At 42.3% G+C, this 21,616-nt stretch overlaps 1 protein-coding gene across 1 annotated transcript in view; it reads left to right on the top strand.

Annotated features, from left to right (window-relative positions):
* myo15ab (myosin XVAb) overlaps positions 1-21,616 on the top strand; it is a gene marked incomplete at both ends in the record, with an annotated part of 44,388 nt that overhangs the window by 20,048 nt on the left and 2,724 nt on the right. Inside the window, 42 exons of the mRNA XM_079219055.1 lie at positions 884-1,001; positions 1,100-1,275; positions 2,040-2,124; positions 2,226-2,258; positions 2,394-2,475; positions 2,742-2,872; positions 3,078-3,173; positions 3,595-3,723; positions 3,830-3,936; positions 4,115-4,293; positions 5,929-6,001; positions 6,171-6,362; positions 6,954-7,027; positions 7,115-7,188; positions 9,300-9,408; positions 9,994-10,062; positions 10,178-10,242; positions 10,329-10,722; positions 11,456-11,527; positions 11,683-11,778; positions 11,963-12,023; positions 12,282-12,375; positions 12,495-12,612; positions 13,120-13,235; positions 13,333-13,392; positions 13,616-13,691; positions 13,799-13,914; positions 14,001-14,119; positions 14,641-14,782; positions 15,383-15,494; positions 15,633-15,707; positions 17,505-17,710; positions 17,787-17,905; positions 18,262-18,331; positions 18,438-18,510; positions 18,733-18,806; positions 18,909-18,991; positions 19,125-19,255; positions 19,336-19,430; positions 20,286-20,363; positions 20,467-20,563; positions 21,438-21,598. Of these exons, the coding sequence (XP_079075181.1) occupies positions 884-1,001; positions 1,100-1,275; positions 2,040-2,124; positions 2,226-2,258; positions 2,394-2,475; positions 2,742-2,872; positions 3,078-3,173; positions 3,595-3,723; positions 3,830-3,936; positions 4,115-4,293; positions 5,929-6,001; positions 6,171-6,362; positions 6,954-7,027; positions 7,115-7,188; positions 9,300-9,408; positions 9,994-10,062; positions 10,178-10,242; positions 10,329-10,722; positions 11,456-11,527; positions 11,683-11,778; positions 11,963-12,023; positions 12,282-12,375; positions 12,495-12,612; positions 13,120-13,235; positions 13,333-13,392; positions 13,616-13,691; positions 13,799-13,914; positions 14,001-14,119; positions 14,641-14,782; positions 15,383-15,494; positions 15,633-15,707; positions 17,505-17,710; positions 17,787-17,905; positions 18,262-18,331; positions 18,438-18,510; positions 18,733-18,806; positions 18,909-18,991; positions 19,125-19,255; positions 19,336-19,430; positions 20,286-20,363; positions 20,467-20,563; positions 21,438-21,598 (4,630 nt within the window). The remainder of the gene's footprint in view (positions 1-883; positions 1,002-1,099; positions 1,276-2,039; positions 2,125-2,225; positions 2,259-2,393; positions 2,476-2,741; positions 2,873-3,077; positions 3,174-3,594; positions 3,724-3,829; positions 3,937-4,114; positions 4,294-5,928; positions 6,002-6,170; positions 6,363-6,953; positions 7,028-7,114; positions 7,189-9,299; positions 9,409-9,993; positions 10,063-10,177; positions 10,243-10,328; positions 10,723-11,455; positions 11,528-11,682; positions 11,779-11,962; positions 12,024-12,281; positions 12,376-12,494; positions 12,613-13,119; positions 13,236-13,332; positions 13,393-13,615; positions 13,692-13,798; positions 13,915-14,000; positions 14,120-14,640; positions 14,783-15,382; positions 15,495-15,632; positions 15,708-17,504; positions 17,711-17,786; positions 17,906-18,261; positions 18,332-18,437; positions 18,511-18,732; positions 18,807-18,908; positions 18,992-19,124; positions 19,256-19,335; positions 19,431-20,285; positions 20,364-20,466; positions 20,564-21,437; positions 21,599-21,616) is intronic.

Raw genomic sequence — 21,616 nt, 5'->3', positions numbered from 1 at the left:
CAATTTCTTCTCGCTGAAATAGCCGTCTGGCACTTGCAGTTGGAAAGCAATTGATCTCACCTCAGACATCTGGCTGCAGTTTGAGAGTCCAGCATTCACAGTCAATTAGTCTCACACCAAGACTGCTGAATAAAAATACCTAAATGGTGACTTCCCTATTTTCCCATGTGTTGTGTCTAAATGACTAATGTGGAGTAAAGAGCTTTTTATATTGGTGCATTTGAGCGAGAACGCTGCAGACGGCAGCCATTAGATGGGTTGCAATGTAATCATCGTTCCTTATCGTCAATGTACGTCTACTAAAAGTGTCTGGCAACATTATGGAAAGAACCCGACAGAGGGATTCAAAGTCTTTCTTTACCTTTCACTTGATCAAATCTGTTGTGTGTTTCCTTGAAAGAAGTCTCGTTCTTAAATCTTGCGTTGCGTCCAAATGGTCGAAATCTGCTAAGTATGCATCCATGAGATTGAAAATCTAAAAATAATAGTAGATTAATTTTTAAATCATCCTCGGTTCCGGAGCTCAGGTTGAAAGCGACTATCCATCAGTCTCTTCCTGGAAGTTGACCCTCCTCTTCCTGTCATTGACAAAAACAAGCACTTTTTCTGGACGTGCATTGACACCGATGAAGTTGCGTTTTCCTTCAATACTGGACCATTTCCCCCAAAAATTGTCCCTATTAGTCACTTAGACGTGAAAACATAGGAAAATAATATCAAAATGAACATTTACCAACCAAAACTCTACTACGTAGGTAGATTCTCAGTCAATAATACGTTTTACCTTCACAGTCCGTTATGTTGCAGCTTTTGGATTTCACTGATTCTCGTTAACATTTACTCCAGAATTCATATTGGATTGTCATTGTGTGTGAACGCACAGGTACAAAGCCCTGCTCTGCCTGAAGGATCCTCCGCCTGCAGACGGAGAAAACTGTGTCGTCATGCTCCACAAGCTCTGTCCGGTCAAGAACGGCTCATATCAGCTGGGAGTCAGTAAGGTGAGCTCTCTCCGTAACACACACATGTGCAGAATAAGGTCAAATGAATCATACATAATAAATAAATACTGTCACACTGTGATTTGTGTGTGTGTTAGATTTTCCTGAAAGAGGAGCTGTATCAGCTGTTGGAGGGGAAGCGCGACCGCCTGCTCAACATCGCCGCCATGACGCTGCAGAGATACACCCGAGCATGTTTTGTCCAAAGGAATTTTGCCAAGATGCGGCGGCGTTTGATCCTGCTCGAAACTCGCTGCAGAGGCTACCTGGCCAGGTAATGGTCACCTGACGTCAACGTCAACTTACATTTAATGGCTCGTGACAAAAAATAAAGGGATTGGCCCCCTCACAGCATACATACAGGCTCCACTAAAGAACCATTTTTATTATCAGGTTGTTTTATTTGATCATCATTGCACACTAACAAACTGGGAATGATTCTGTTTTTCCCATTAAATGTCGAAAATAGAGAAAAAGAAACCCTGAAAATAGAAGATCATTTTTGTTTTAAACATCCTTGGTTCCAGAGCTCAGGTTGAAAGCCACTCGCATCATCAGTCTCTTCCTGGCTGTTGACCCTTTAAAGCTTAAGCTGTCTTTAATAGGCAGCGCCCTGTCGAGCTTGAGTCTTGGGTTTCAGTCTTCAGCTTGGCAATTTAGACTTTAGTGTTTGGTTTCAGAGCGCCAAATAAGCTTATCGCAGACAACCTGCTTCTTTTTCTGCTTCATCTAAGCAGACAGGGTTAAGGGATTCAGGCCTGATGATAGATTTCTCTCTCACTGCCAGTCTGACAATTTATTTGAATGGATAAAAAATGCACTCACTCGCTTAATGAGGACACTAAAATTGCAATAAACGCAAAGCCAGACATTCTGAGTCTGTAATGATACTTCAGAGATCGCTGATCACGCTTTGATGAACTCAGGGAAATTACGCATCGTGCACATAAACTATAATTAACTCTATAAGGGCCATTAAGTGATTGACGTTATAGTAGAAGATGTCTTTATCTGTCTGTTAACGCTTTTCCTGAACAGAAAAAAGTTTGCTCTGAGGAGGAAGTACCTCATCAGGCTCCGCTCCGCCGTGCTGCTCGTCGTCAACCGCCAGCGTTACATGAGGGTATGCACACTGTGTCATTTGCAGTATTTTTGTTTGTAATTATTATTTTTTTTTTTTAATGACCAAATGTGTGAAGTGTGATGCTGTTGTCTTTCTGTCAGACAGTGCTGGAGCCTGCAAGGAAGGCAGAGGAGGTGAGTGAGGGGGTGAAATGAGGTGAAAGTGTCTGAGAAGGAGCACACACACACACACACACACACTTTGAGAAAGAGATGAAGACATCAGTGTGTAATATAAATGTTGAATGAGTGTGTTTGCAATGTGTGTAGGATCGCGTCAACAGAGAGGTGGTGAATGTGACAACGCTGCTTATCCCTGCTGAGCTGGCAGTTCTGATACAGGCGGCCTCAGGTGCGCACACACACACACACACACACACACACACACACACACACACACACACACACACACACACACACACACACACACACACTAGTTTCAAACCCCCAGTATACATACACTTATCCACAATTGGGTGGTGTTGGGAATTATTCTAGAGATTTATTCCACCTTACTTTACTTTTTTTGTGTGTGTGTGTGTGTGTGTGTGTGTGTGTGTGTGTGTGTGTGTGTGTGTGTGTGTGTGTGTGTGTGTGTGTGTGTGCGTGTGTGTGCAGGTGGTGATGAGCTGCATTCTGACTGCTTGGCAGTGGTCCAGGCTCCAAAGGTTCAGGTTGACCCACAGCTGACCCTGCCCCTGGATATCAACAACTACCTCATGACACACTACGTTCGGGCCATATTTAGGGTAAACACACACTCACACAAATGCAGAAAACACACACAAAGAACATCTACACGTGAATGAAACATAAATTGACCTTGTTGAACTTGATTCGACCCAGGACAGTGTTGCTGCAGAGCTCTAGCCATGTAACTATGTTTGTTGTAAGCACTGTGTGTGTTTCATGTGTGTGTGTGTGTGTGTGTGTGTGTGTGTGTGTGTTTTGTAGGAGCCAATGTTTGGGATGCTGACAGCGCCGCTGGAGAGTTCACTGATTCGAATGGATGAGGAGCTAAAACAAGGAGCTCTGAACGTTTTCATTCTGGTACATGTTGCATTCACATGCTACTGGGAAACTCCAGTATCTAAGACCTTTTAAGTCAGCGTTACGTCAGGAAATCAAACACAGACAAATAAACATGTCCTGTAACTTAAACTAAACAAAAAAAATGATTACTTATTTGGGATAGAATATCTATATACCAACATGTAACAAAGTTGTAATAAAACCAGGTGTGCAGAAATATTTCTTTACCATATTAACTGTATTTTATCACCATATTTTATCCGTTTAAATCTGTTAGAAACTTAGTAGTATAATTTTGGAGAGCCTCCATGTGACAGTACATTGTGACAGTATATTTTATGCAGCAAAGGCCTCTGTGAAAGTTTTGTAACCTTTATATGTTTAACTTGACTTGTGAGGTTACAGTGTGTGTCTTAAAGGCTTTTATTGCTTTTGTTAGATACTACGATTTATGGGGGACCCCAACTTGAATGGGGCTCAGGAGAATCTGTTTGGGAACTACATCATCCAGAGAGGACTTGCCAATCCCAGCCTCCGAGATGAGATCATGGCTCAGGTAGCCAATCAGGTGAGGCCCATCTCGTTCTCCCAGCCTGTGGTTTAGAAATGAAGGCCCAAAATGAGAGAGATTCTTTCACAATTGTTGCACATTATCTCTCTTCTGTCTACATCAGGTGTGGAGGAATCCTAACATTTTGAATTCAGAGCGTGGTTGGCTCCTCCTGTCCTCCTGTCTCTCTGCCTTCCTGCCCTCTCAAAAGCTGGCCAAGTACTTGCTGAAGTAGGAAACACCGTCAAACAGTGAAATATGTTTGCTGTAAATGGAGATGGCAACGCAATCACTATACAGTATATATTTTACCTGCTTTTCTGTGCATGCCTGTGATCTTCGTCCATGATTTCAGTACCCGTTTGCCAGTTTTCACCTCTCTTTGTGCTCCTCGTCGTTGTTGTTGCAGGTTTGTATCTGACTACGGGCCGGAGGGCTACGACTGTGTGTGTCAGCACCGTCTGCTTCAAGCTCTGCAGCGGCTGAACGTCGGGCCGGAGTACGTCCGGACGCACCCACCCTGTCTACTAGAGTGGACCGCCAATCGCAAGAGAGCTCACACCGTTCTGCACATCCACTGTTTCGATGGTGAGAACACACTCACTACCCGTGTAGCCAAGTGGGGATTTGAACTGATTTAATCTTCAGATCTAGTTGCAAAAAAAAAAGTACTCTTTACGCAACATTTGCAGTGAAGTGCCCTTGAGAAAGGCACTGGAACACCATCTGCATTCTTAGTAAAAAAAAAAAAAAGGTTAAATAAAATGGACAAAATGCAATTAAACAGGGCTGTAAATGTGTAGATAATTCTGAAACCCAGTGCTTGTGTGTAGCGTTCTGCTCTCCTACAACAGAGAGAAAACTGTTATATTTGAATATACTTTTTGTGTTTTTTCCTTGAATAAATGTGTGTTATGTCTTTAAATCACAGGCGGCAACACTGCACAACGCTTAACTATGCAGATAACAATATAAACAATGTGTTAATGTCAAAGTAATGTGCATTGTGAATTTTGAACCTATTGATTTTGACAACCTTACCTTTCTGTTTTTTTTTTTACATGAGCTCGGTCATTGAGTGCACTATCCAGCACCGAAGAGTTGTTTGTCTCTCATTTCCTCCTCTCATCCAGCTAATCTGTCCTCTGGCCTTTTGGCAAGCCTACTGAGGATTAGAAAACACCTGATAGTCACTCCGGTGCTCTGGCTTTGTTTGTGTCTGTTTGTTGATGCTGGTGTCTGTAAATCTTCATAGGCAGAAATGGGAGAGTGCTACTTTGTTTGAGCGATACAGTAGAGGAACTATTTCATAACCTGATGAACGTCTCTTAAAGGAATAGTTCTCCCTACTGTAGATTGCGGTCGTCGCGCTCCCGGGTTGGAGAAACAGACGGGAGTACGAGACACAGAAGAAATGTACTGCTGTGGACGGGGCAGCAGCAAAACCTATTTTAGCCACCTAAAAAAAGACAATCAATATCCGTTTAATACGCTATATTTAGAATATTATATTCTCACAGCTTCACCTTGTTGTCAGGCAGCCATTTCCTACAGGGAACTGAAGCTGTTATCTAAGACTCCTTTGATAAAAACAACAATTGTACCTCTCCGAACACAGGAGTTGGCGGTATACCGCTGCCTTGATTTGCCTTTGTTTGTTTGTGTCATTTTGTGACTTTGGTGATTTTAAGTGTTCGTTTAGATTCATTCAAAGTGACACAATATCACAAACACACTAACCGATCAAGGCAGCAGTGGACCGTCAACCTCCGTGTTCTGCAAGGGAAAAATACTGTTTTTGGCACTTGAATCTGGTTTGCAGAAAAGCATGTAATGGATATAACAGCTTTAGTTCCCCGTCAGCAAGAGCTGTCTGACAGGAAGGTAAAGCAGTAAAGATAATCCAAATTCCGTGTATACTTTAATGGATATTGACTTTTTTTCTGTGTGTGTAAACTACGTTTTGCTGCTGCTGCCCTCGTCCACAGCAGTACCTTTCTTTGTTCCTGTCTGTTTCTCCAAACTGGGGCAGATCCGACTACCATCAACTGAGGTAATGCTCTTGCTATGGATAAGTACCCCATATGACATCACTTCAAAACATCCAAACTATCCCTTTAATGAATTATAAGCTAACAAAAACATCATTCAAAAGTGGTACATTTTGTTGAGTCACTGCTGTAAAGTGTTTGTCTTTCTAAAGCGTTGTCTTTTCTCCTCCAGGTGTGTCCTTCCTGTGTCCTCTACACTCCTGGACAACAGGAGAAGAAATGGCCAAAGACATCTTACAACACAGGTATTGTCTTACTGTAAAATATAGGCACTGACTAAATGTATAGATTTAATTACATGGAAATGTTGAAGAAAGGAAACTTAAGGATATGTTGAGATGGAACTTTAGCATTATGTTTGAGAGATTATTTTGGTGTGTGTGTGTGTGTGTGTGTGTGTGTGTGTGTGAGTAGGGGTGTGGTGGATGGTCGTCGAGGCTGGTCGGTGCTGCTGAAGGAGCCGGCTCAGTGGGTGGAGCTGGAGGGCTCAGACTACGTTCTGGACTTGATGTCGGACCTGGAGCTTCCTGCTGACTTCCCCAAACACAGCAGCTACTTCATCATCTCTGCACAGGAGCCAACCAGAGTGCGGCCCAATGCCAGCATGTGAGACACGCAAATACTCAATACATAGTTGTGCTTTGCTTTCAAGTAAAATGTTTATACTTTGTAGTTTGTCCATTTTATGGTATTTTATAAATACTGCATTTATCTGACATTTGTAGTTACTACTTACACTTTTGATGAAGATTTTACATTAGAAATACATTTAAACTTATTTAAGGAGAAATTTCCTATCTAAACTTCTGAGTTGGTTTTATTTGAATAACTGTTTGACGCTCTAAGAGGTAAAAGATTTTTTTTTTTTAAAGATTAAAAAAAAAAAGATTTAAAAAATTTATTAAATTTTTTATTTAGAGATTTTCTTTCCTATAATCTCGAGACACTTTTGACGGTAGTTGACTACCTAACTGTATATAAAGTAGTAAACTAGTATAAACTAGTTTAAGGTTTAAAGTCAAATGTTTATTATTAATAATGTATTAATAATTTAAGATATTTAATTATTCATCAAACAAAGGGCTCAAGTGCTTGTATTTGCGATACGTTATTTACATTTTGAAGAGAATATTTATTAATTCTATCTAAGTAAAGGAGAGGAGAAGGTTGTAATTATTGTTTGTTATTGTTGTATAGAAGCCTGTTGGGCGGTGGGTTTGACATGAAGGATGATTTCATAACTTCAGTCTTACCTGGCTCTGATGGACAAGGTACACATTGAAACATAAACACATGAGCACTAACACAGTGATTTTGATGACAGTAGACGTTAAAGTGCTCGCCTCTCGTCCTCACAGACTTTGAGCCTCAGAGAGGGATGGATCGTTATCTGGACAGCCTGTTTGACCCGGTGCTGTCTGAGGCTACTGCAGTAAGTTACATAAGTCACACTGACACACGTCCTCTGTCCTCCATTCACTGATGGTTACGGTACAGGTCATGTCGAGCTCTGAAGTATTTTATTTACTTGGAGTCTATGACATCATGAGTATTCTCATTTAAATGCACAAAGCCTTACATTTTTAAGGACATTGCCTGGTTACATACATACTGTTTTGGCATAACAGAGGTAGCGTGAAAGAATATGAGAAAATAGATAAAATATAGATTCAAAAGAAATAGCAAAAAGCATACAAACAAAAATACTAATAATACCATAATAGCATAAGTAAAAGGACTGGGAGGTGCTTCTTGTCATTTATACATCAAATAGCAATTACATGACACGGTTTGTCTCTCAACATATGACCCGTACAGATGCAGTGGTTTCGACTGATCTGAGTCTGGAAGTCAGTTTTTTTCTCACTCACAGATTTGATAAAATACGAAATTTGTCTTGTGCTTTATCTGTAATCCAGAGTGTTAATGTCTATTTCCAGGCACAGTGCAGTGAAAGTGTCTCTGGTCACATGTTTTTTTATTTTGTAGTACGGCCCAAACGCTGGTTGCAACACAAGCATTGTTGGAGCCATATATTTTGTTTGATTACAAATCATGTTATATAATTAATTTGTATGATTGAAAGACGTTCCTTTGCCATGTAAATGGATCTTGTGTTCACATTTGAAATAATGTCTTTTTTGCGTATATTGTTTGTATTGGTCTGATAAGTATCGGTTGGTATAAGAGGAAGTGGCGGGACCGAATATCAGGTTTTTTTTGTTTTCTTATGTGGAACGGGACATCGGGACAGTCTTTGACCTCACGTTAGAATGTTAATTTACGATAAGAACTGAAGTTAGATTATGATTTTGTTTGATCGATTCAATAGAAAATAAATCGACAAGAAATGGAAACAGAATCAGCGTCTCGAGAGTCATTATTTGAAACATTTTAACATGTGAGTCAGGAAAAGGAGTCCCGTAATGTGGCACAGAATAAAACAAGAAGCAAGGAACAGGCCACCACAAGCATTGTAAACTGTATGACTTCTCTTTAATGCAGAGGGTTCCTCATTGTGTATATTTAGCACATTAATACAGCCAACACCTGTGTCAGCTCCTCTATGATGCACTACCCACCACAAGTGTCATACTTCACCCCCGTTATTAAAGCTACAGTTGGAGTCACAGTTCAATCGTACGTGTTTAGTCCAGGTAATGGTGCCGTGAGTGCTGGCCATGTTGGATCTATCAGTCTTCAGCCGGGACGTGGCGAATGTTAGCCGTGCTATCGGATGTGGCTGACAGGAATTAGCATGTATCAGATGTGTTCTACAGACCTCTCCCGCCCAGCCACCTATTACGTTACCCAGTTACCGTAACTGTCACAGCGACTAGATCGCCACGGCGGTTTCCCACCCAGGCAACGCGGGGATCTGCTTACGAGGAACTGACACTCTGGCAAATGAAGGGCTTACTATTTAATGAGACATGGCCCACGAACACACACACTGCTGTGGATTTATGGGACAGCGGCTGATTTCTGATGGACGAAGCAGCTCACATCAGAGGGGGAATCCTCTGATTCGACGGTCAAGAAGTGCTCTGATTACACAAGTAGTTACGTCTCTGTCGTATGTTTTTCTAGCACTGTTGATATCCACACTAACACATGCAGCTTATGATAGCAAATCCATCTTTTAGTGTCAAGCACTTCACCTGTTGGCTTAAAAGGCAGCTCTGAAAGGTTTGGAGATTACTCATTTACAGACAACAGAAGGTTGGATTTCAGTGGAAACCAGAGTCGCTGTAAAAAAATTCAAACTTAACTTAACTTCGTGAAAAATGAACCAAACCAAAGTGACAAGTGACAATGAGGACGTTTTTTGGGTAGATAATAATTAGAATAAATAACCCTCTCGAAACAAAAAGAAGAAACCATAAAGTGCAAGTGGATAGGAAGAAAATATACTGATATATCAGATTGATCAGAGTATTTGATTCTCATTTTTGATATTTCTTTTACTAGATTTATGTTTTTTTATGCATTCATGGTGTACACGGATGTTCCGTTCTAAAGTCTGTCTGTCTGTCCTCACAGGAAGTGGAATCAGCTGCAGGACTGTCCAGCAGGATGAAGGGGGCCGGGGGAGTCGGAGGAGGTTGGCAACAGCAAGGGCCGTCAACCGGCCCCCCACCTCCACCTGGGGGTCAGTCAGCAACACAGGCTCTGTCCAAAATCTCTCCCTTCTTCACTTGTTCTGCACTCTTTCTCCTGTTTAAAAGAGCGCTGCAGGGTTGATGTATTTTTACAGGCCAACCCTGGAAGTTAACATCCCACTGGTTTCCTGGGTCGGATTTTGACTTTTTGATTATTGCAGAAATTACGCTCTGTGACAAACACAAGTTTATGATACTGACACGATTTCGTTAGCAAGATGATCTTCACAAATTAATACCACTTTCATTATTTGTGTTAACCACAGATCTTATTTCAGGCTTCCAACCTAAAAACCATTCAAAAGAAACATTAACTTGACTTGAGATGACTACTTTCTTTGTTGCATTGTATGCATTTTTGAGGGCTTTTCCCTACACAGTGTACATTTTACACTCAATTCAGGCACGCAAATAAAGTAGCAAACAGTAGATGAAGTGCACTGTGAAGTAAATATGGGGTTGTTTGAACAGAGTCATAGTCTCACACTGTCACACACTGGAAGAAACTCAATATCTCAATAAAGCAAACAGACGTCAAATCTGAAATTTGCTGCGTGTGTTTTGTGTGTCCACAGCTGTGAGAGTCCTTCCCGTGGGAGGCGTGATGTCGCCTCCTCTTGTTCCCGTGGTACCTGTAACACCTGGTTCGTACCAAGTGTCGAGAGAAATATGAGAAAAAAAAAGAAAAAAACACCTCATCAAACTAAATTGTCATCCCCCCCTTCCTGTTTACTGTGTTCCTCCTCCTCTCTCCTCCAGATGCCCAGCAGGCTGTTTTGGCCCGGCAGCAGCAGGCGATCGTGAACCAGCAGGCCGTCATCATGGTAAACCCTCCGTCTGGATCCGCGTCTGTTTCTTTGTCCCAGCGCTCTTTCTTCGGAGTTAACGCGTCATCGTTCTTGTTCCTCAGGCCCAGCAGATGACCATGCAGGCCATGGCCATTATCAGCAGCCCGGTGACGAGCCCCCCCTCCTCCCCGATGATGAGCCCTCCCATGAGCCCCCTGCTCCACCACCCTCCCAGCCCGTACGCTCCCGCCAGCCCCTACCCTGTCATGCCCCCGAGTCCCTACGCCAACATCCCACCCAGCCCCTACGCCAACTTCACTCCCTCTCCCTACGCTGCAGCAGACATCCCGTCCAGGCATCCCTATCCTTCCCCTGCCCGACCAGAACCAACTCCATGGCAGCTTCAAGCTCAGCCTCCCGCGGAGCCCCAGACTCAGCCCGCAGCTCGGCCTCAGCCCAGCTCCACCAAAACTTACAAAACTGAGCCAGCTCAAGCGGACGCTGCTGCACGGGTCAGTAACTCTGAGACACGTGAGGTAACAGGCCAAAGTGACATATTACGTTATATAATCAGCACTTTTTAAATTCATGAAAGATGATATAGTCATGGTTGTAAAGTCAAACAACGACAAGCAACGAACGCTTCCTCAGAAAAGATTGCATCCACAAACTAAAAGAAGTTGCCGTTTCCTCTTCTGAAAAGAGTGAGTGGTTTGTTTGCAATGAGATTCGGGAACTGTGTGATCAGGATGATGAGCAAAAGCTGGAGGAAAGGGAGAAGCAAGCACGCGTATAACCTTTATTTAATCATTGAGATCAAGATCTATTTTGCCAGAGAGACCTGAGGAAAGAAAAATACACATAACCAGACAGAACAACTTCATTAAGCATCAGTGGGAAGTAAAACCGGACTGATGAGTCAATGCAGGTGTCCCTCTTACAGCTGAAGGCAATGATTCAATATTTGTACTTCATATTTTTGTGATTCACGATCCAGATTTTTTAATACGGTGACATTTTATTTTGAGTTCAACCATTTGAATGATTATAATTCTGAACATTAGGGTGCAGATCAGAGCAGCATGAACTTCACAGGAACATTTAAATCACCACAACAACCCTATTCACAAAGGATGTTGACAAAATACAAACAACCATGTCGAATTGCAGATTACACATTTATGTACACGTTTATGTCTGCAAAGCCTTGATGCAACCTCTCTGTGTGGCTTTCTGCAGGTTCAGTCAGGTAAGGACAGCGTCCCTCGGAGGAAGGCTCCCGGCGTCCCCATAAACAAGGACACACCAGTCAGAAAGTTTGGTGAGAGAGAGAGAGAAAGTCCCTTCAGCCCCTTTAACTAAAATTCATCTTTAAGAGAGCTTTAGACAAGAGAACATCTATCCCTATCAGCTGTAGTGTTCATTCATTGTGTGTGTGTGTGTGTGTGTGTGTGTGTGTGTGTGTGTGTGTTTTAGCCCCAGTGGCGATGGCTCCTCTGCCCCCTGCTGGAGAGGTGGTGAAGTACTCGGCTCGGACTTCAGATTACGTCGTCCCCAGCCAAGATATACAAGGCATCTGAATTTAAGCTCTTAAAAACGTTGCTGCTGCGGGCTCATACAGCACAACTGAATCATAGTCGATGCATTTATTTATTTCTAACAGACACCTTGGTTGGTATTTAGATTTGAAACCATGAAAAGAAAATATAAAGAGTAATCTGCGTAATTCTCACATAGTTTGTATTCTTTTTGAAAGACATCATCAGAAGGTACAACTCCCCACCGCCACCGGGACACCTGCTGCCACATGAGAAGAGGTGAGGTCTCATAAACACACACACAAACACACACATTTTAGCTTGTAAATACAGGACAGCAGTTGATGCTATTTCCAGTCACATACTGTAAAGCCCAGGCCACAACAAACCACCAACAGATCCCGGCCTAAGCACACAGCACCAGAGTGAATGTATTCACACGCAATAAGCGCACATATTTAACAGTGCACTACATTTGTGCCTGAAAAACTCTGCAAACTGTGATGAGTGACGTCGACACTGTGTGGATGTTTTTAGGAGACCAGAGGGGAAGTTTAAGAAGAAGCAAACCGCTCGTGATGAAGCTTTACAGATCCTCAGACCGCAGATGGACAACCCTCCTGCTCCACAGGTACACACATACACACACAAACACACACACAAACAAAAATGCAAGATTAAACAGTCAGCAAGCAAAGAGATAAACGCTTGAGATGAGTCATGCGGGGAAACGTTTTTGTGTTTGCCCAGCCCAAACGCCCTGCTGCCCCCCCACCATCTGCGTCTGCAATGAAGGAGGCGGGATTTAAACCCACCAAGAGCACGAAGACAAAAGCTCCTCTTCGTCCTCTCCCCACACATCCTCCAGGTACTCACATCCACTCAAGGTTTGCACTCATCCACATATTATAATGCATCACTTTGCAGAGGTAAATTATCTGGTGGCGCAAAATTGGCCAAAGACTTTGCTTGAATATTCCTTTTAAAAAAACAATTTGAATACCTATTTTTGCGCATCATGTCTCTCTCTGCCACCATTACAGTTGTACATTTTATTTAAATGCAATGTGAGTGAGGTTGTGTGACTCCCACCATGCATTGCATTCAGTGCGGCCCATGCTGCTTTTTCTTGTTGTAAAAAAGTTGTAAAATTAGCCTCAATAGTTTAAATCTGCTTGCAGTCTTTTCTTTGATTTGTGTTTTATCTTCTGTTCAGTACACCACAGGGCCTCTTTGAATTTCTTTAAACAAGATTATATCAATATGAGAACGATGAAATACTCAAACTGTCCTCGAGCAAGACAGCAGCAGATTATTTGGAGTAAGGACATTGAATGAAGTGAAACTGAAGCATAACGGGACATATTTGGTGCAGTTTCTCGAGAGCTTCCTGTGGAGACCCAGACCATCCAGACACAGCTTCATCAGAGAACCAATGAGGAGCACTACACCTACACCAATGTTCCCTGGAGATTGTACCTCAGGAAGGAGGTGAGTACTTAGAGAAAAACACAAACGCAAACAAGGTGATCCCCTGTCATAATGTTTGCATTATATTCTGCTCTGAGTACTTTTCTTGCTTTTGCAGGTTTTTTATCCCAGAGACAGCTTCAATAATCCTCTGGTGCTAGACCTCATTTTCAAACAGGTAACTTAAGAGATAGTTTAATTAATGCAGGATGAATGGATGTAGCATCAGCAGATAAACGCATGTGTTTAAATCTCCATTTAATCAAATGCTCCTGTTAATTGTTTTTTTTCTTCACCTCGCCAATAAAAAAATATTTTTACCTGACAACAGAAAAATCACAGACAGATCAAACTAATTTATGTCTAACATCACATCCCCGCTCCTCTGTGGTCTCCTGCAGATCGTGAACGACACTCTGTCAGAGGCGTGTGTTCGCATCACTCGGGATGAAAGGCAGAAAATGAAGGCTCTTTTCGGTAGTCTGTCTGTTCTTCCCGCACATATTTCCTCAGACCGTATGCTCTAATCCAAACACGTCTCGGTGACACTCAAGAGTTCATGTGTCTGTTTGTGTGAATGACAGCGAAACACGGGGTTGAACAGAATATGGATCCGGTGGAGGAGCACGTGAAGAAAACTATTGTGACGGCTGCCAGGGAAACCTGGGAAATATACTTCTCCCGTCTGTTCCCTGCATCGGTGAGGGCGGTAAATCTTGAGAGGATGATAATTACTGAGTGTGATATGTTAATTTTTATTGAACTTGTGTGTGTGTTTGTGTGCAGGGTAGCGTAGGAACAGGTGTGCAGGTGTTGTCGGTGTCCCACGGCGGTATAAAGCTATTGAAGACTGTAAAAAGCAGCGCTGCAGCTCCAGACTACTTCAGAGTCCTACGACCGTACACGTATGTGCAGTTTTTTATGTCTTTGTTTGCACATTCTAATTGCCATTACTTTTATCTTGGTCGTGGTTGTGAACCACAGACAAATATATAAAATTGTCTTGACTTTTCTCTGTTTATTTCTTACTATTCAGAAGAATATTTATTAGCCAATACTGGATTTTCCAAATTAGAGAGCCAGCATATGACACTGATAGCTCTATATATGAGTTAAGATAATATCAGCCAATGTATCAGTCAAAGAGCAGTTTTTGTTCAAATCTGTGGATCAAAACATGAACATAAAATCACTTTATCCTAACCAGTCAAAAGATAGGATCATTCATCACATCAAAATATGGACAAAAAAGCAGCTTCTATAATTTTGCAAACCGATAATCAGCATAAAAGGGAAACAATGGATTGTCATTGAAATGAAGTACATTTAGATTGTTATTCATACTTGATAACTGTATTCCTTTCTACCATTTCTGTAGCTTTGTTTCACCTAACAGTTGGGAGCTTTTGCGCTGTGTTTTCTTCAGCTACGCAGACATCCTGTTTGTAACCATCCCGTCTGAAAACATGCTGGAGTTCAATCTGACCAACGAGAAACTGATCCTGTTCTCAGCCAAGGCGCCGCAAGTCAAACATCTCATAGACACCTTCATCAATGAGATCAAAAAGGTACAGCACACACACACACTCACACACACACTGTCAAAAACATTTGTTAATGAAATACATTTAATTTCTTGTATTTTTGGGGTTCCAGCTCTGCTAAAAACCATTAACCTGAAAACAGTTTCAGCTAACAAATGATCGGCAAAGAACTTTAGTCGTCTGTGGCGCTGTTGAAGTCATGATTTTACCTTAATGACTCGTCATGACCGGCTCAGAACCTAATAATAATAATAATAATAATAATAATAATAATAATAACATAAATAGGAGGTGACACAAGGATAACCATTCATTTATTTGAAGCTAACACAAACAACTAAAATGTCAAAACGTTATGAGGTGTGGCAGTCAGTGAGTCAGTGAGTCAGTAGGGCTTGTGTCTATGCAGGAATGAAAGATGAGCGAGTGTTGTGTGGTAAAAGTAAAAGACGAGGATGACAAAGTCTTTCTCTCTCCACCATGAAACAAGTGGGGTGCACTGGTCCCGTATAGGACCCGACCCCACGTACTGCCGTCTGCAACACAAAACACAGACTATTTATCTTACTCCAGTAACAGTGTGACAGTATCCACTTGTTAGTTTATTGTGTTTCTTCCTTGCAGGACTCAGATTATGTGATTGCAGAGCGAAACTTTGTGACCGACGATCGCTCGATGCTCAATTTTCACAAAGGCGACGTCATCCGACTGCAGGTTATGGACGGGCTGGAGAACGGTGAGAGACAGCGGTACATGTGTTGAAAGACATGACATCTAAAAAGTAAATCTTCGATCCAACCGTGTGTGTGTGTGTGTGTGTGTGTGTGTGTGTGTGTGTGTGTGTGTGTGTGTGTGTGTGTGTGTGTGCCTCCAGGTTACAGCTACGGCTGTGTGGTGAGGAAGAAGCTGGTGTTTTTGGAAGATCTGAAAAGAGACACTCAAGACTTTGGTGAGTGTTTGTTGCATTTTTATCTTCATAAAAATCAGATCTAAAATCTTTTCCCCGTGGTAACCAGATGTTAGCGCCCAAGGTCCCAAAACAAACAAGGCGGCAATTCAAACTGACAGATTCGAGAGATTTACGAACCCGGACTGTGTCCGTGTCCCCCGGAGGCGCGATTGTCTCGCCAAGCCAGGGACAAATAGGTGCCGTGATGTTGACGGTGCCCACAGCACTTTATACAATATATTGTATCAGAAAATAATTTTTCAGATGGAAGATGGCGATGCAATTTGAAAAATATTGATTCTTTTCTTGAGGACGCAAAAGATGGTCACAGGAGAAGTTCTGTCACTTTGTTGCCCGACAGATAAAAGACAGATAAAAGAAAAGACTAACTCAGTGTGTGCTTACACACACATTGTTGTCATGTACTGGGACACATTTATTGTTCTCTTTGAGCTCTGACATTTGGACTTAGCATACAATGGCCAGATTTTCTGAATTTGGAGCCATCCTCCACCATACAATCCACTGAGAGCCATCATCATGTTAATTCGCTAAAAAGGCTACATTTCGAAACGTATGAACAAATAATATAAAAAGTGAATGTAAGATCTGAGCTGCATTACACATTATTTTTTTCATCAAGTATTAAAACCTCAAGGGGTGTGAGGAGGACAGCTTGTGTTTGTGGATACTTACTGTAAGTCCCATTGTGGGGACAAACAGCTGCTTCACACTAAAGGTGAGATGCTGCAAACAAAAACATCATTTTTTCATGCACAACATTTTTTGATTTTGGGCTGTTTTGCTTGTCTTTTTTTTTTACTAGTGGGAAAGCATCCAAAATACACATGTATGTGTTTATTTTCCTTCACTATCTATTTGTGTTTGTAGATTTCTCTTCAATTAGCATTAGATAATGCCTCATTTGCATAGTTGAACATACATTTCAGTAAAACTTGTAGTGCAAAAGAGAATTGTCATAATGTAAGTTATCTGAGGATGTTTCACTTGTTGCACATTTTTTACCATATTCACCATGGTTCACATGTCTGACATATTATCGCCTTATAAAGTTGATTTGGCATTTTATGCAACATGCTAGCAAACAGTTGCACATGTAGACATCCTGCAGATACGGAGCAGCACTAGTTTTTATTTGGGGTTTTGTTTCTCGCCACCTTATGAATGCAAGTCTAATATTACCTCTACTTTTAGCTCTATTTTGCGTCTCCACGATCTTCTGATCAATGCTCCACTATATATTCACCAGCTAGTTGCTCCCATCTGTCTGCTGTTTGGTGCAGAGGAGCCCGTTTCGTGGTAAACTGTTGCGTGCAAAAAGTGAAAGTGAACCAAAACAATGAACTGAAAGACATTAAAAGCTGTGAGGAACTGCAGCGTCAGCTGCTTATTCTCTGTGGATTCATCCCTATGAGTGACCTCCTCTCGCACTCATTTGATGCATTGTTGCAGTGGTTATGGCAAAGGTCCGGGTGGCCCTGCAGGGAGTTGATGTAAGTCAATACTAGTGACAGAAGTGCCCATGTGTATCGTATCTATAATTAGACCGAAGGCTGCCGTTTGTTCCATGTTATCAGCGTCGCCGCGGGCGAGAGTTAAGACTTACAAATGAGAGAGAAAAGCATGCAGATACAGATCTGACTTGTGTAAATGAAAAGCTGACCTGCTGTGAGAGGAAAGGCAGATAGTGATCAGGACTCATAGCAGAGAGGCACAAAGCACTCAGGTGTGTGTCTGTGTGTTTGTGTGGTAATCTCTCTGATCCGTGTGCGTCAGGGTGGAAGTTCGGCGCCGTGTTTGGCCGCTCCGGCGCGTTCCCGGCCGACTGCGTCCATCCCGTCGCTCCTCCCGACTTCCTGTCGCTGCCGCTGGACCGCAGGGCGGAGCCCCGAGGAGGAGCGGGACAGTTCGCCGTGTCGTCGGCCATCGCCGTCGCCGTGGCGTCCACCATGGCTGCGCACGAGATAGATCAAACCCTTGAGGTGCACAGACACACGCATTCTCACGTACGTTTTCTTGTGTCAAATTGTTTTTCGCTGACAACCTTTTGATTTTCAGAAGGTTTCCCTTGATGGCTTTGGTGAAGGAGAACTGGATGAGAGCGCCCTGCAGGACAGTAAATATGACATGTTGGAGTTCGCCAATCAGTTCTTCAGACAGGGAACCAACGGCAAGGGGTGAGACGCCGTGAAAAACACAGAAACATTGACCATTTCAAATCCAGGGATGAAAGTACTGCACTTTTGTACTTTACTGTATGATACTTTATACTTCTAGACCGAGACATATTGTAGTTTTTGTTCCACTACGTTCAATTAACAGCTATAATTACTCGTTACCGTACTTTTTTTATTTGACATACAAAACATATCATTAGTTTATCAAATATGATGCCCAGGTAATTAAAATCTGCTCCACTTGAACCAGATGCAATATTAAAGTAGTTCAGTAATAGTGATTGAATAAGAAAATACTAAACATTGACATCCCAATCTGCATAATAGGTATATGGAATTACTTTTTCTATTTTCAGAGATTCCCTGAAAAGCAAAAGCAAGAACAGAGATCTCAGAGAGCCCACTGAAATGATCAAGTTCTCCAAGGTGCTTTCTCCTCGCTATAACTTAAAATACTCTCATGAAATATGTCTTCTGTATGTTGTGTTGGGGTGTATTGAGTTGTTTGTATGACACTTTTTCTCCTTTGTAGACTCCTATGACTGGGTCTCTGATAGAGTTTGCAGATCCAGCCATGAACAGAGTAGCAGCTGATCTCTTCCTGTGTAAGTTCTCACCTTCTCTCACCTCTCCTCTAATTGCATCATCTTATTACATCATCTTATTACATTACTCTTATTACGCCCGGGCGCCGATTCATCCTCCGTGTATCAGATTTTGAGTTCTCAAGTGCTGGATCTCTCTGCAAAATTTGCTACTAGATACTTAAATTATTGTTGACCTGCGTGAGTGTGTGTGTTTGTGTCCTGGTTGTGAAATGTGTGTAGCGGTAATGCGTTTCATGGGTGACTCTCCATCAAGGGGATCGACCGAACAGGAAGTGGTCAACATTGTCCTTAAGGTAAATACACACCGTTTTTCTCTCTGAAGCTACTATTCTCTTTGACAGTTTGCTAATATGTGTGTGTGTGTGTGTGTGTGTGTGTGTGTGTCCTCCCCTCAGCTCATAGGAGAGTTCACCTTGATGAGGGATGAGGCTTACTGCCAACTTCTCAAACAGCTTACGGCTAACACCAGCTCCAAACCGTAAGTCTGCTTTCCCACATAAACAACGTACCCACAACAAACCAACCCACACTGCGCTCTTCTTTCTTCTCAGAGCCTGTAATCCTCTGTGTGTGTGTGTTTGTGTGTGTGTGCGCGCTCTTGTGTCGTTCAGTGATAGTTGCCAACGAGGCTGGAGGCTGCTGTACATCCTGACCGCTTTCCATCGCTGCTCTGAAGTCCTCAAACCCTTCCTGCTGAAGAACCTGCAGCAGGCTTCTCGCAGCGCCGGCGTGCAGTATCAGGGTAATAAAATAGACCCAATCACCAAGTGTAAGTCTGCTGTGAGCATTAGCACATTAACATGTAGTCCATCAATGTGCTAGGCATCGCTAAAGCATGTGAGCAAAACCTGAAGAAGACGTTCCGGTACGGCGGCCGCATTGTTCCACCCAACAGCATGGAGCTGAAGGCTGTGATGGTCAGTGCTTCGTGTCATCTATCTGCGGGGGTGGAGGAAGTATTCAGATCCTTTACGTAAACACAAATATAGTGTCAAGATACTCCATAACTGATAAATGTCTGCAACGATCCAAATTGCAGTAGTATTAGCAGCAAAAATAAAAGCTACTCGTTATGCAGAATAGCCACATTTACCACATCTGTTACTGTATATATTATATTATAGCGTTAATATTATTAATATAAGCTGCACATAAATCTCGTAGAACAAGGTCAGTGATATTCTATTTTCATTGTCAAGTAATCTCATGAAAAGATTGAAAAATGATGTATGTATATTTATATATATATATTCTCTGTGTATTCAAAGCTTATTCCTCTGAGCCACAGAGCACCATTGTTGTCCAAAAAACGATTAAAAACACATTAAGGAGACACACTGTGTGTCATTTTCCTTCATTACAATGAACATGGGCATTGTAGCCTGAAAATAGCCCCTAAAAATACACTATTAATGTCATTTCTAAAGATTTATTTAGGAACCACTGGGCTTTTGGCTGAGTATCTCAGAGTAAGGAAGTCAAAACGTGATAAGAGACAGAAAGAAAACGATATAATATCACCATCCTTATCCTTCAACTACATAATGAATTTCTGGGTAATTTAATTAATAATGTGATTAATCATATCTTCTAAACGGATGCTCTATTTTGTACATGAATTCTTAATGCGAAGCACAATTATCTCAGAGTTGCACAGCACATACAAGCTTGGCTTGAATATAGTTACCCCCCACTGTTACAGATATATGTAAGTTCGGCCATAGTGCGTATTGTGTGTATTATACGAGTGTGTGCTGATACTTCTTCCTCAGGCGGGACGGAGTTCAAAACGTCAGCTGTTTCTGTTTCCTGGAGGCATCGAACGTCATGTGAAAATCAAAACGTGCTCCGTAAGTGTTCCGTGAGCAGTTCAGCACCACTGGTGTCCAACAAGGAGACGGCTGGGATCTTCTGGCTCGTGTGTTGATGTTGATCTGTTGTTGTGTCTTTCAGGTTGCCCTGGAGGTGATCGAGGAGCTGTGTTATGAGATGGGTTTGCACAAATTGGAGGCCATGGAAGAATATGCCATATTCTTAGTCACCCATAAAGGTGTGCTCGTCTTCTGCTTCTTGCTCTCTCTCACACACACACACACAAAACATTGTGTTAGTGCACAAAGTCAGCCTTCTCGTCAGTGTCAGGGAAGCAGATCCACTCACAGATCACGTGTCAGACCGTTCTCTGGTTTCTAGCTGTGGGAGAAAGTCACACATGAGTCCACGGGTCCCTATTGGACCGGCACGGCAAAATACCGACAGTCGGCTCGATGTCACCTTTTCATTTCCGATGACGATGTCACAACACAGAGTCGTCTTTCCTCCTCATTAGATGTTAATGTGCCATTCATTTGCACTCTGTGTATCTATATCGATGTATTGAAAACCACGATGCACACATTGTCGCACACTTACATCATTAGTGGATGAATACACAGCTCTTAACGTGGCATAATCTGTTTCAAAGTCAACTTGCTTGTTTTTTTAAATTTGTTTTTTCCTGATTGAACACAGAAGCAGCTTTTGTTGTCGTTCATGTTGCTGTGCACAACTATGTCATATTCCTTTGCGCACTGCTCCTGCTGCTTCGGTCTTAATACGTTTTCAGTGATGAAAGAAAGCTCCAACGCTGATTTTGTCCCCCGAAGCATTAACACAGAACTCTTTGCATTCTGTTGTCGTTTCCTCTCCTCCCGTAGCATTAAATATCTCCACATGACAACCGCTGGCAGCTGCTGTCGCTCGTGTGTTATTGAAAAGCACAGCAGGTCACACAACATGTGTCTACACATGACTTTGTTCAGGGTATTTATGTCAGTAGTTTGTATTGGATTTAAACTCGCGTTTGCGAGAACAAACAAATCCTTCATAATGACAAATGATATTTAGCTGCGTAGCTTTAACTGTGTGTGTGTGTGTGTGTTCAGGTCAGAATGTGCGTCCTCTGAACAAACACGAGTACATCCTGGATGTGGCGACGGAGGCTGAGGTGGTCGACACCAACTACAGCTTCTGGTTCAGACGGGTCGTCTGGACTCAGCCGCTCAAGTTTGAGAACGAGCTCTGTGTCGCCATGCACTACAACCAGGTAAGACGGGTGGAGTTT

The sequence above is a fragment of the Taurulus bubalis genome (assembly GCF_910589615.1).
Source record: "Taurulus bubalis genome assembly, chromosome: 6".
In the NCBI taxonomy this organism is placed as follows: domain Eukaryota; kingdom Metazoa; phylum Chordata; class Actinopteri; order Perciformes; family Cottidae; genus Taurulus; species Taurulus bubalis.
Note: the sequence above shows the minus strand (reverse complement) of the source record. Positions and strands in the feature narration are given on the sequence as shown.